Raw genomic sequence first — 12,820 nt, 5'->3', positions numbered from 1 at the left:
AGATGGTGTATTCTGCAAGGCACGATTCTTTCTGCGTTGTCTTTTCTCCTCAAGAGTGATCCTGCGTGCGTTCTCAAAGGCATCAGCAGCGTTATAGATGGTGTGCCCCCAGCCCCCCCGATTGGGGGCAAGAGTAGACCAGTTGTGGTAATCAATATGGCCAAGGCTGAGATGTTGTTTCAGGGAGTCCTTGTATCTCCTCTTTGGGGCTCGTCTCATGCAGCAGCCAGTGGCAAGTTCACCATAAAGCAAGATTTTAGGGAGGTAGTGGTCCTTCATCCTTGAGACGTGCCCTGCCCATCGCAGCTGTGTTCTCAGTAACGTGGCCTCAATACTTGTGACTGCTGCTCGTTCTAGAACAGATGTATTGGTCACATAATCTGACCAGTGGATGTTTAGGATTGTATGGAGACAGCATTGATGGAAGTGTTCTAGGAGTCACAGGTGGTGGGGGTAGATGACCCATGATTCAGATCCATATAAGAGAGTAGACAGCACTATGGCTTTGTAAACACTGATCTTGGTACTTTTTTTTCAGGTGTTTATTTCGCCAAACTCTTTTATGAAGCTTTCCGAAGGCACTATATGCCTTTGCTAACCTGTTGTCTACCTCTCTGTCAATCTTACCATCCGAGGAGATGAGGCTACCTAGGTAATTAAACTGCTGGACTGATTTGAGCACTGATGTGCCAGTGGTGATATGGGGATGATGGAAGACTTCCTGAGGTGCAGGTTGATAGAGAACTTCAGTCTTCTTTAAGCTGACTTCCAGCCCAAACTGCTCAGCAGTGTCTGCAAAGCAGGATGTTAAACACTGCAGAGCTGCTTCCATGTGGGCGACAAGGGCGGTGTCATCAGCATAAAGCAGCTCCCGGACAAGATGGTTTAAGGTCTTAGTGTGGGCCTTCAGTCACCTTAGGTTGAAAAGGTTTCCATCAGTATGGTATCGAATGTAGATACCATCATCATTGAGGTCTGCCGTGGCCCTTTGGAGCATCATGCTGAAAAAGATTGTGAATGGGGTTGGTGCGAGAACGCAGCCTTGTTTCACACTATTAGTTATTAGAAAGGGCTCAGAAAGTGCATCGCTGTAAGTGACTTGGCTGTGTTGATCCTCATGGATGATCATTTTGAGGAACTTGGGGGGACAACCAAGCATTCCAAAATCTGCCATAGACCTTTTCTGCTCACAGTATCGAAAGCCTTGGTGACATCAACAAAGGTTACATAGAGACCTTTTTTCTGTTCCCTACACTTCTCTTGCAGCTGTCTGAGAACAAACACCATGTCTGTGGTACTCCTGTTGGCTCTGAAACCACATGGGCTTTCAGGTAGAATTCCTTCTGCTATAGTGGCTATTAGTCTGTTTAAGAGTATTCTTGCAAGGATTTTGCCAGCAATGGAGAGCAGAGTAATACCATGGTAATTTGAACAGTCTGATTTAGTACCTTTCTTCTTATATAGGGTGATGATGACTGCATCTCGAAGGTCTGATGGTAGTTCACCTAGTTCCCAACAGTGTAGTAAGAACTCGTGAAATTTAGCATGGAGTGCTTGGCCCCCATGTTTCCAGACTTTGGGTGGAATTCCATCAACTCCAGCTCCTTTGCCAATTTTCACCTGCTGAATGGCCTTGAGGGTTTCTCCTAAAGTGGGGGCAGTATCCAATTCACTGGTTGTTGTGTGATGTGTGAAGGCTTTACTCACTTTTGCAAAGCCCTGTATCGACATCTTCTGGAATCTGCTAACCACAAAAAACCATGTTCGGCAACCAAATGAAACCGAGGACCAAATCTTCACTGGGTGTAAACTGGCTGGAGTCCAGCTGATTTTAGTGGGAGGTATTGAAAATTATATTCTGGGCCACCTTTCTTTATGTTAATACTTTTTGGAGCACATCAAGCCAGAACAATGCTTGTGTAAGAAACAATCTCATCTTCCCGTATACTAGCTCTGGGTTTATGGTCTGCTGTGACAGGGCAAGAACCCCATCAGCTAGAAGGCAACAATCCTGCCTATGTTAACTAAAACAAACCGTAACAAAAAGTGCCCCTCTCTGGGATACTCAGTTTATTTAGAGGGTCCTAGTTCAGATTCCATTCAACAGACTGCCAACACAGGCCAAATATCAAGACAACAAAAGCAAAGGAGTAAACCAGCTTTCTATAATTTTTCTATATTTCTTTTTTTGCCATGACAGTGTCTCCATTACAGTTAAACTAAGCTGTGTTCATTGCTGAGTTTGTGAAAATCTTTGTGATGATCTTACCAAATAAAAATCATGTTGCTGAATGACTGTGAGACAGGCACAACAAACTGGGAGAGGTAGGATATGGTAGAATCTCTTCTAGAAAGGACTTACATGTAAGTTATGATGTGCAAGTAGGGTTTGGTGTTTCCCTGTGGTGTGCTTTGCTGTTTTAGGGGTTCATTTTGGAGCTGCCGTGCCATGTCCATGACAAATGCTCACAGCAACCTTGACGCAGATGGAGTCAGGCATGGCGTGCTCCAGCTCATGCCAGTAGGCCATGATACTTGGAAAAACATTGTGACTCTGGGACTGAAAGGAGTATAGTCAGGTCCCTATCCCAAAAGTCATAGGGTCAAATGAAACTTGAGCTCTCTTTGAAAATACTAGAATTTCTGTTTTTGACAAGAATGCCAGCAATTCATCCTGCCATCACCAGAATACCTAAACAGGTGAAAATACTACAGTTACAACCTTTTCTCTTTTGCAGCTTGAGAACTACATTGTGGAAAACATGAAATCAGAGATGGTGCAGCTGCAGCAGAATGCTGTGCAGAATCACACTGCCACCATGCTCGAGATAGGTACCAGCCTCCTCAGTCAGACAGCCGAGCAGACAAGAAAACTTACGGATGTTGAAACCCAGGTATGTTCCCAGAGTGGTTTTGTAAAAGCTGTTAATTGCAGGTTTCCCATCCTCTTTCCTTTCTAATGCACCACCATACAAAACATTTCAACACAGGACTCCAAGAAACATTACACACTTGGTAGCAACAGCAGTGATGATTGACCCTTGTTATGTGTTTTTCTTTTGATTTCATTTGGTTAGTGATATTTAGCTCTGTGTGCGTAAGAAAGGCAAGACTGTCCAGGAAACTAAATCACCATTAGACTTTCAATAAACAGTACAACTACCAACTGTGAATGATACAAGTGTCAAGCTAAATAATGACCTTCAGGCTAAATCAGAGCCTTTGATCTTCATTGTTGTTTGTCTCTTTACTATTCCAAGAGGGTTTGTTTATTTTCTGCAAGTTGTTTCCAGCCATTTGAAATGTAGAGTATGTTTGCAGCTTTTAAACTGTGGAGAGGGACAAGCATCAGCTTCTTTATAAAACACTGTGTATTTTTTATTACTGTAAAATTGTATAACATCACACGAATTTAAAGAACCATTTCCATATAATTCCTAGCACTAAAATCACTGTTGTGATTGAAGTTATGCATATCACTGTCAAAACACTGAGTACAGTTTAACTCTAGGCCTATTGCAAAGATAGGTACTTTTTGCTTTTTGAATGCTTTTATCGCTTTAAGGTGCATATTTTTTGTCCTTATTTTTGTTGACTTCCTAATGATTTTTGTAGCATATAGTGTGTTACCAGCTGCACTGCTTTTGCTGTTCATTTAGAATAGGGGAATTAAAGTATTGCAATTGTTTGTTTGTTCTTCTAGCATATGTTCTTCTTGAAAGATTGTATTTTCTGTTTTAATGTCCTTACTTATCTTTATAATATCATTACCAATTTTTAATGCATTCACATTAAAGTACACTGAGAAATAACAGTAATTATGAAAAACAGACACATGTCTTACACATGTTCCCTGCACCTCTTCTGCTACATCTTGGATAATAGATCAATATTCACTTATAAGCACTGCACTGTGATCTCAAATTACCACAGTTCCTTAAACATAGTGTATTGATTACGAAAGCAAAAAAGGTGAATACCTACTAACTGTAGTATCATATATTCAGTAAAGGAAGCATAGGAACTCTTCTTATATCCAGAAAGGACTCCGTAGGTGTGAGTGTTGAGTACTCATTCATGGTTTCCCCTTTTAAGCAGGTAAGAGACAAAATGTGCATTGCCTCTATCTCACTTTTTCTTTGAGGATTCACTTCAAGGTAGAGTTATCACTGACAACTGCATGGAGGCGTGGATCATTTCCTCCTTTTATCCCTATTGATGGAGAATTTAAAGGATGTTCAGGATACCAGCTTGTGGCTCTTCCTTCTTGCAGTACTTGCACTGACTTTCAGCTCAGTGATGGGATATTCTATCTCCCTTGTTTCAGCAGCATTAGAAAGTCCCTGTAGTCCCTGGCTCTATCATCAATCAGAAAAGAGTGGTGCAGGTGGCTCAAGAAAGTGAAAAATTACTGCTCTTGAAGTGATGGAGGCAGCCAGCTGCATGGCTGAGTGACCAAGGTCTGTAGCTATTATGAGAAAGGCATGTCACGTTCTCATGGTTGTAATAAGCAGTGTTCATGCCAGAGCAAGGAGTAGTCTGAAGGACTGAAGATAGAACCTCCATCTCCTTATTTCTCAGTAAGCCCTCTCAATCCCTGATCCATCTAAAAACTCACAGATTCCCTTCAGGCTTTCTTCTCTTCCTGAAGCTCTACTGACATTTTGTAGGTTGCTCCACAGTGATATCTTCTTTGGAAATCTGTTTATTCTTTCTGGGCTTCTTATCCCTTACCAATCTTCATAATACATTTTTAATTTCTGCCAGGTCCTTCTGTGATGTGTCTTGGCACTTCCAGGATTGTACCCATCTTGAAAAACATAACAGTTCCATACTGATGATTTTCAAATTTTTCAATCTCTGTACCCTTGAGAAAGGACAACTCATGTTGCTCTGTGAGTGTCAATGATTTCAAACAAAAATAAGGCACTGAACTGAGCTTGAGAGCCATTCTCATTGCTTTATGTTGTGTAACAAATTCCTGCCAGGAATGCTATGGGGTCCTCAGCAAAGGAAAGACGTGGACCTCTTGGAGTGGGTCCAGAGGAGGGCCGTGAAGATGATGAGAGGACTGGAGCATCTCTCCTATGAAGACAGGCTGAGAGAGTTGGGATTGTTCAGTCTGGAGAAGAGAAAGCTCTAGGGAGATCTTACTGCAGACTTTCAGTGCTTCAAGGGGCCTCCAAGAAAGATGGGGACAAATTATTTAACGGGAGCTGTTGTGACAGATCAAGGGTTTTAAACTGAAGGATGGTGGATTTAGATTAAAGAAAGAAGGTTTTTACTGGGAGGGTGATGAAATACTGGAACAGGTTGCCCAGAGAGCTGGTAGATACTCCATCCCTGGAAACATTCAAAGTCACATTGAATGGGGTTTGAGAAACCTGATCTAGTTGATGTCCTTGCTTATTCTAGAGGAATTGGACCGGCTGACCTTTAAAGCCCTTCTCAAGTCAAACTATTCTATTAATCTATGTGTGAGAAAATGTTATTTAAAATCCTATGATGATGATGATGATTAATATCCTTCCAAGAAAGGCCTGATAGATTCCATTAAAGAGACATAATTTTTCAGAAGTGATTGCATCTCAGGTGTTGTGTGCACACACATCCACAAAAACTATTTACATACTCCTTCAGACTCTATGTAATGAATGACAATAACCAAAAAAAATCAACTAACATTACTTAATATTATTGCTTTCACCCTTCAAAACATTCTGCTATTTCTGCTTTTGAACTATTTTTGTTAGAATCTATTCTCTTTCATATAGTTAAGTCTTCTTTTGGTCATATACTTTTTGAAACTTGTGCTGCTGATACAGACCACCACTAAAGTGAAAGAGAATTGTATAAAGCAATGTTTAGGATCGCAGTGTTCATCTTAAAAATCTGTGCAAGAGTACAAGTAGTGATCACATATGCAGACACCAGACTTCTGCCAACACTGCAAAAGAGAGAACTCAGGGGAAAGCTAAAGTAGGAGCTCTATTTACAAAACAGCAGAGGCAACACTGACTTCAGTCCAAGTACTCCTGCACTTTTCTGGTTTAAGTATGCTTTGTAGGAATGCATGTTTGAGGCAAGCCTCTTGTTCTTTCCATTGAAATGAAGCTTATTTGGCAGTCACCTTGCCTTTTTCTGCTGGTCTAGTATTATTCTACAGTAAACAGGTTGCCAGAAGATCAGCTGGTATATATCAGTGTAGCTTGATTGAGTTCATTTGCACCAGCTGAGCAGCTGAGGTTTAAAAAGGATTTAGAAACACTTTTTGAAAATCATTGAATCAGAATGAAATGGTTGTATTATGCTGCTATGACAAAACAACAAAGACAATATAAACATTAGTGTTTTTAATTTATCTCTAAGGTGCTAAATCAAACATCCAGACTTGAAATTCAGCTACTGGAAAATTCACTGTCAACATACAAGCTAGAAAAACAACTGCTACAACAGACACATGAAATCCTAAAAATTCACGAGAAAAACAGGTAAGAATGAGTCTCTTACACTCTTTCTCTGTTCATCACAAGGTGGTCTGTGCATATTTTCTTCTAAGCAACTGATGGAATGAAAGAAGCAAATATGGTAAGTGGAAAGAAGATGTAATGTTTAGGAAATGGCTAAAAGACCTAAGGTGTGTGAACTTACACTATGTTAGCTCCTGTATGATAAATGCAAGCAGATTTTTACCACTTTTCATGTTCACTGTAAGTTCACATCTTAGTTTGCTTCATGACAACTGGGTCATATGACCACAGTTCCTACTACCAAAAAGGATAGGGATAACTTTTATGAGCACTTTCAAGTAGAAAAATATTAATAAAAAATGATGAGATTTTCAACTATCTTTTTAATGAATACAAATATATGACATGTAGAAGGATCTCTCTCTCCTTTTGGACTCAATTATATATAGCATACTTGGAGCCATGCTCCATTTAAGNGTAGTAAGAACTCGTGAAATTTAGCATGGAGTGCTTGGCCCCCATGTTTCCAGACTTTGGGTGGAATTCCATCAACTCCAGCTCCTTTGCCAATTTTCACCTGCTGAATGGCCTTGAGGGTTTCTCCTAAAGTGGGGGCAGTATCCAATTCACTGGTTGTTGTGTGATGTGTGAAGGCTTTACTCACTTTTGCAAAGCCCTGTATCGACATCTTCTGGAATCTGCTAACCACAAAAAACCATGTTCGGCAACCAAATGAAACCGAGGACCAAATCTTCACTGGGTGTAAACTGGCTGGAGTCCAGCTGATTTTAGTGGGAGGTATTGAAAATTATATTCTGGGCCACCTTTCTTTATGTTAATACTTTTTGGAGCACATCAAGCCAGAACAATGCTTGTGTAAGAAACAATCTCATCTTCCCGTATACTAGCTCTGGGTTTATGGTCTGCTGTGACAGGGCAAGAACCCCATCAGCTAGAAGGCAACAATCCTGCCTATGTTAACTAAAACAAACCGTAACAAAAAGTGCCCCTCTCTGGGATACTCAGTTTATTTAGAGGGTCCTAGTTCAGATTCCATTCAACAGACTGCCAACACAGGCCAAATATCAAGACAACAAAAGCAAAGGAGTAAACCAGCTTTCTATAATTTTTCTATATTTCTTTTTTTGCCATGACAGTGTCTCCATTACAGTTAAACTAAGCTGTGTTCATTGCTGAGTTTGTGAAAATCTTTGTGATGATCTTACCAAATAAAAATCATGTTGCTGAATGACTGTGAGACAGGCACAACAAACTGGGAGAGGTAGGATATGGTAGAATCTCTTCTAGAAAGGACTTACATGTAAGTTATGATGTGCAAGTAGGGTTTGGTGTTTCCCTGTGGTGTGCTTTGCTGTTTTAGGGGTTCATTTTGGAGCTGCCGTGCCATGTCCATGACAAATGCTCACAGCAACCTTGACGCAGATGGAGTCAGGCATGGCGTGCTCCAGCTCATGCCAGTAGGCCATGATACTTGGAAAAACATTGTGACTCTGGGACTGAAAGGAGTATAGTCAGGTCCCTATCCCAAAAGTCATAGGGTCAAATGAAACTTGAGCTCTCTTTGAAAATACTAGAATTTCTGTTTTTGACAAGAATGCCAGCAATTCATCCTGCCATCACCAGAATACCTAAACAGGTGAAAATACTACAGTTACAACCTTTTCTCTTTTGCAGCTTGAGAACTACATTGTGGAAAACATGAAATCAGAGATGGTGCAGCTGCAGCAGAATGCTGTGCAGAATCACACTGCCACCATGCTCGAGATAGGTACCAGCCTCCTCAGTCAGACAGCCGAGCAGACAAGAAAACTTACGGATGTTGAAACCCAGGTATGTTCCCAGAGTGGTTTTGTAAAAGCTGTTAATTGCAGGTTTCCCATCCTCTTTCCTTTCTAATGCACCACCATACAAAACATTTCAACACAGGACTCCAAGAAACATTACACACTTGGTAGCAACAGCAGTGATGATTGACCCTTGTTATGTGTTTTTCTTTTGATTTCATTTGGTTAGTGATATTTAGCTCTGTGTGCGTAAGAAAGGCAAGACTGTCCAGGAAACTAAATCACCATTAGACTTTCAATAAACAGTACAACTACCAACTGTGAATGATACAAGTGTCAAGCTAAATAATGACCTTCAGGCTAAATCAGAGCCTTTGATCTTCATTGTTGTTTGTCTCTTTACTATTCCAAGAGGGTTTGTTTATTTTCTGCAAGTTGTTTCCAGCCATTTGAAATGTAGAGTATGTTTGCAGCTTTTAAACTGTGGAGAGGGACAAGCATCAGCTTCTTTATAAAACACTGTGTATTTTTTATTACTGTAAAATTGTATAACATCACACGAATTTAAAGAACCATTTCCATATAATTCCTAGCACTAAAATCACTGTTGTGATTGAAGTTATGCATATCACTGTCAAAACACTGAGTACAGTTTAACTCTAGGCCTATTGCAAAGATAGGTACTTTTTGCTTTTTGAATGCTTTTATCGCTTTAAGGTGCATATTTTTTGTCCTTATTTTTGTTGACTTCCTAATGATTTTTGTAGCATATAGTGTGTTACCAGCTGCACTGCTTTTGCTGTTCATTTAGAATAGGGGAATTAAAGTATTGCAATTGTTTGTTTGTTCTTCTAGCATATGTTCTTCTTGAAAGATTGTATTTTCTGTTTTAATGTCCTTACTTATCTTTATAATATCATTACCAATTTTTAATGCATTCACATTAAAGTACACTGAGAAATAACAGTAATTATGAAAAACAGACACATGTCTTACACATGTTCCCTGCACCTCTTCTGCTACATCTTGGATAATAGATCAATATTCACTTATAAGCACTGCACTGTGATCTCAAATTACCACAGTTCCTTAAACATAGTGTATTGATTACGAAAGCAAAAAAGGTGAATACCTACTAACTGTAGTATCATATATTCAGTAAAGGAAGCATAGGAACTCTTCTTATATCCAGAAAGGACTCCGTAGGTGTGAGTGTTGAGTACTCATTCATGGTTTCCCCTTTTAAGCAGGTAAGAGACAAAATGTGCATTGCCTCTATCTCACTTTTTCTTTGAGGATTCACTTCAAGGTAGAGTTATCACTGACAACTGCATGGAGGCGTGGATCATTTCCTCCTTTTATCCCTATTGATGGAGAATTTAAAGGATGTTCAGGATACCAGCTTGTGGCTCTTCCTTCTTGCAGTACTTGCACTGACTTTCAGCTCAGTGATGGGATATTCTATCTCCCTTGTTTCAGCAGCATTAGAAAGTCCCTGTAGTCCCTGGCTCTATCATCAATCAGAAAAGAGTGGTGCAGGTGGCTCAAGAAAGTGAAAAATTACTGCTCTTGAAGTGATGGAGGCAGCCAGCTGCATGGCTGAGTGACCAAGGTCTGTAGCTATTATGAGAAAGGCATGTCACGTTCTCATGGTTGTAATAAGCAGTGTTCATGCCAGAGCAAGGAGTAGTCTGAAGGACTGAAGATAGAACCTCCATCTCCTTATTTCTCAGTAAGCCCTCTCAATCCCTGATCCATCTAAAAACTCACAGATTCCCTTCAGGCTTTCTTCTCTTCCTGAAGCTCTACTGACATTTTGTAGGTTGCTCCACAGTGATATCTTCTTTGGAAATCTGTTTATTCTTTCTGGGCTTCTTATCCCTTACCAATCTTCATAATACATTTTTAATTTCTGCCAGGTCCTTCTGTGATGTGTCTTGGCACTTCCAGGATTGTACCCATCTTGAAAAACATAACAGTTCCATACTGATGATTTTCAAATTTTTCAATCTCTGTACCCTTGAGAAAGGACAACTCATGTTGCTCTGTGAGTGTCAATGATTTCAAACAAAAATAAGGCACTGAACTGAGCTTGAGAGCCATTCTCATTGCTTTATGTTGTGTAACAAATTCCTGCCAGGAATGCTATGGGGTCCTCAGCAAAGGAAAGACGTGGACCTCTTGGAGTGGGTCCAGAGGAGGGCCGTGAAGATGATGAGAGGACTGGAGCATCTCTCCTATGAAGACAGGCTGAGAGAGTTGGGATTGTTCAGTCTGGAGAAGAGAAAGCTCTAGGGAGATCTTACTGCAGACTTTCAGTGCTTCAAGGGGCCTCCAAGAAAGATGGGGACAAATTATTTAACGGGAGCTGTTGTGACAGATCAAGGGTTTTAAACTGAAGGATGGTGGATTTAGATTAAAGAAAGAAGGTTTTTACTGGGAGGGTGATGAAATACTGGAACAGGTTGCCCAGAGAGCTGGTAGATACTCCATCCCTGGAAACATTCAAAGTCACATTGAATGGGGTTTGAGAAACCTGATCTAGTTGATGTCCTTGCTTATTCTAGAGGAATTGGACCGGCTGACCTTTAAAGCCCTTCTCAAGTCAAACTATTCTATTAATCTATGTGTGAGAAAATGTTATTTAAAATCCTATGATGATGATGATGATTAATATCCTTCCAAGAAAGGCCTGATAGATTCCATTAAAGAGACATAATTTTTCAGAAGTGATTGCATCTCAGGTGTTGTGTGCACACACATCCACAAAAACTATTTACATACTCCTTCAGACTCTATGTAATGAATGACAATAACCAAAAAAAATCAACTAACATTACTTAATATTATTGCTTTCACCCTTCAAAACATTCTGCTATTTCTGCTTTTGAACTATTTTTGTTAGAATCTATTCTCTTTCATATAGTTAAGTCTTCTTTTGGTCATATACTTTTTGAAACTTGTGCTGCTGATACAGACCACCACTAAAGTGAAAGAGAATTGTATAAAGCAATGTTTAGGATCGCAGTGTTCATCTTAAAAATCTGTGCAAGAGTACAAGTAGTGATCACATATGCAGACACCAGACTTCTGCCAACACTGCAAAAGAGAGAACTCAGGGGAAAGCTAAAGTAGGAGCTCTATTTACAAAACAGCAGAGGCAACACTGACTTCAGTCCAAGTACTCCTGCACTTTTCTGGTTTAAGTATGCTTTGTAGGAATGCATGTTTGAGGCAAGCCTCTTGTTCTTTCCATTGAAATGAAGCTTATTTGGCAGTCACCTTGCCTTTTTCTGCTGGTCTAGTATTATTCTACAGTAAACAGGTTGCCAGAAGATCAGCTGGTATATATCAGTGTAGCTTGATTGAGTTCATTTGCACCAGCTGAGCAGCTGAGGTTTAAAAAGGATTTAGAAACACTTTTTGAAAATCATTGAATCAGAATGAAATGGTTGTATTATGCTGCTATGACAAAACAACAAAGACAATATAAACATTAGTGTTTTTAATTTATCTCTAAGGTGCTAAATCAAACATCCAGACTTGAAATTCAGCTACTGGAAAATTCACTGTCAACATACAAGCTAGAAAAACAACTGCTACAACAGACACATGAAATCCTAAAAATTCACGAGAAAAACAGGTAAGAATGAGTCTCTTACACTCTTTCTCTGTTCATCACAAGGTGGTCTGTGCATATTTTCTTCTAAGCAACTGATGGAATGAAAGAAGCAAATATGGTAAGTGGAAAGAAGATGTAATGTTTAGGAAATGGCTAAAAGACCTAAGGTGTGTGAACTTACACTATGTTAGCTCCTGTATGATAAATGCAAGCAGATTTTTACCACTTTTCATGTTCACTGTAAGTTCACATCTTAGTTTGCTTCATGACAACTGGGTCATATGACCACAGTTCCTACTACCAAAAAGGATAGGGATAACTTTTATGAGCACTTTCAAGTAGAACATAAGAAACAGAAAATATTCAGTAGTTCATCTCTAATTTTAATGAATACAAATATATGACATGTAGAAGGATCTCTCTCTCCTTTTGGACTCAATTATATATAGCATACTTGGAGCCATGCTCCATTTAAGGAATAAGTCAATGGTAAACATTTGGGGTTTATGTTGAAGCTGATGAAAAAACTGTTTAGCAGAAAAGTGAGAGTCAAGAAACAGTTCCAGTGTTCCCATTTTGTGGCACCTGAAGTCACTGGATTTGGCAATTCAGTATGTCAGAGAGTGTGTGTGGTGGGTTGACTCTGTCTGGCTGCCAGATGCCCACCCAGCCACTCTCTCACTGCCCCTCGTCATCAGAATGGGGAGAAAATATGATGAAAAAGCTTGTGGTCAAGATAAAGACAGGGAGATCACTCATCAGTTACTGTCATGAGTAAAACAGCCTTATTTACTGCCAATTAATAACAGCATAGGATGGTGAGAAAGAGAAACAAAACCAAAAAGACCTTTCACCCCTACCTCCCCTTTTTCCCAGGGTCAGCTTTACTCCTGACTCTTCTCTCCCCCCCGAGCCATGCAGGG

General features: G+C 39.9%; 1 protein-coding gene across 1 annotated transcript in view; it reads left to right on the top strand.

Moving 5' to 3' along the window:
* ANGPT1 (angiopoietin 1) overlaps window positions 1-12,820 on the top strand; it is a 169,458-nt gene that overhangs the window by 64,381 nt on the left and 92,257 nt on the right. The window contains exons 2-3 of the mRNA XM_017806333.1: window positions 2,739-2,894; window positions 6,370-6,491. Coding sequence (XP_017661822.1) covers window positions 2,739-2,894; window positions 6,370-6,491 — 278 coding nt within the window. The remainder of the gene's footprint in view (window positions 1-2,738; window positions 2,895-6,369; window positions 6,492-12,820) is intronic.

This window comes from Lepidothrix coronata, unplaced genomic scaffold (assembly GCF_001604755.1).
Source record: "Lepidothrix coronata isolate B3197 unplaced genomic scaffold, Lepidothrix_coronata-1.0 Scaffold15, whole genome shotgun sequence".
Classification (NCBI taxonomy): Eukaryota; Metazoa; Chordata; class Aves; order Passeriformes; family Pipridae; genus Lepidothrix; species Lepidothrix coronata.
Note: the sequence above shows the minus strand (reverse complement) of the source record. Positions and strands in the feature narration are given on the sequence as shown.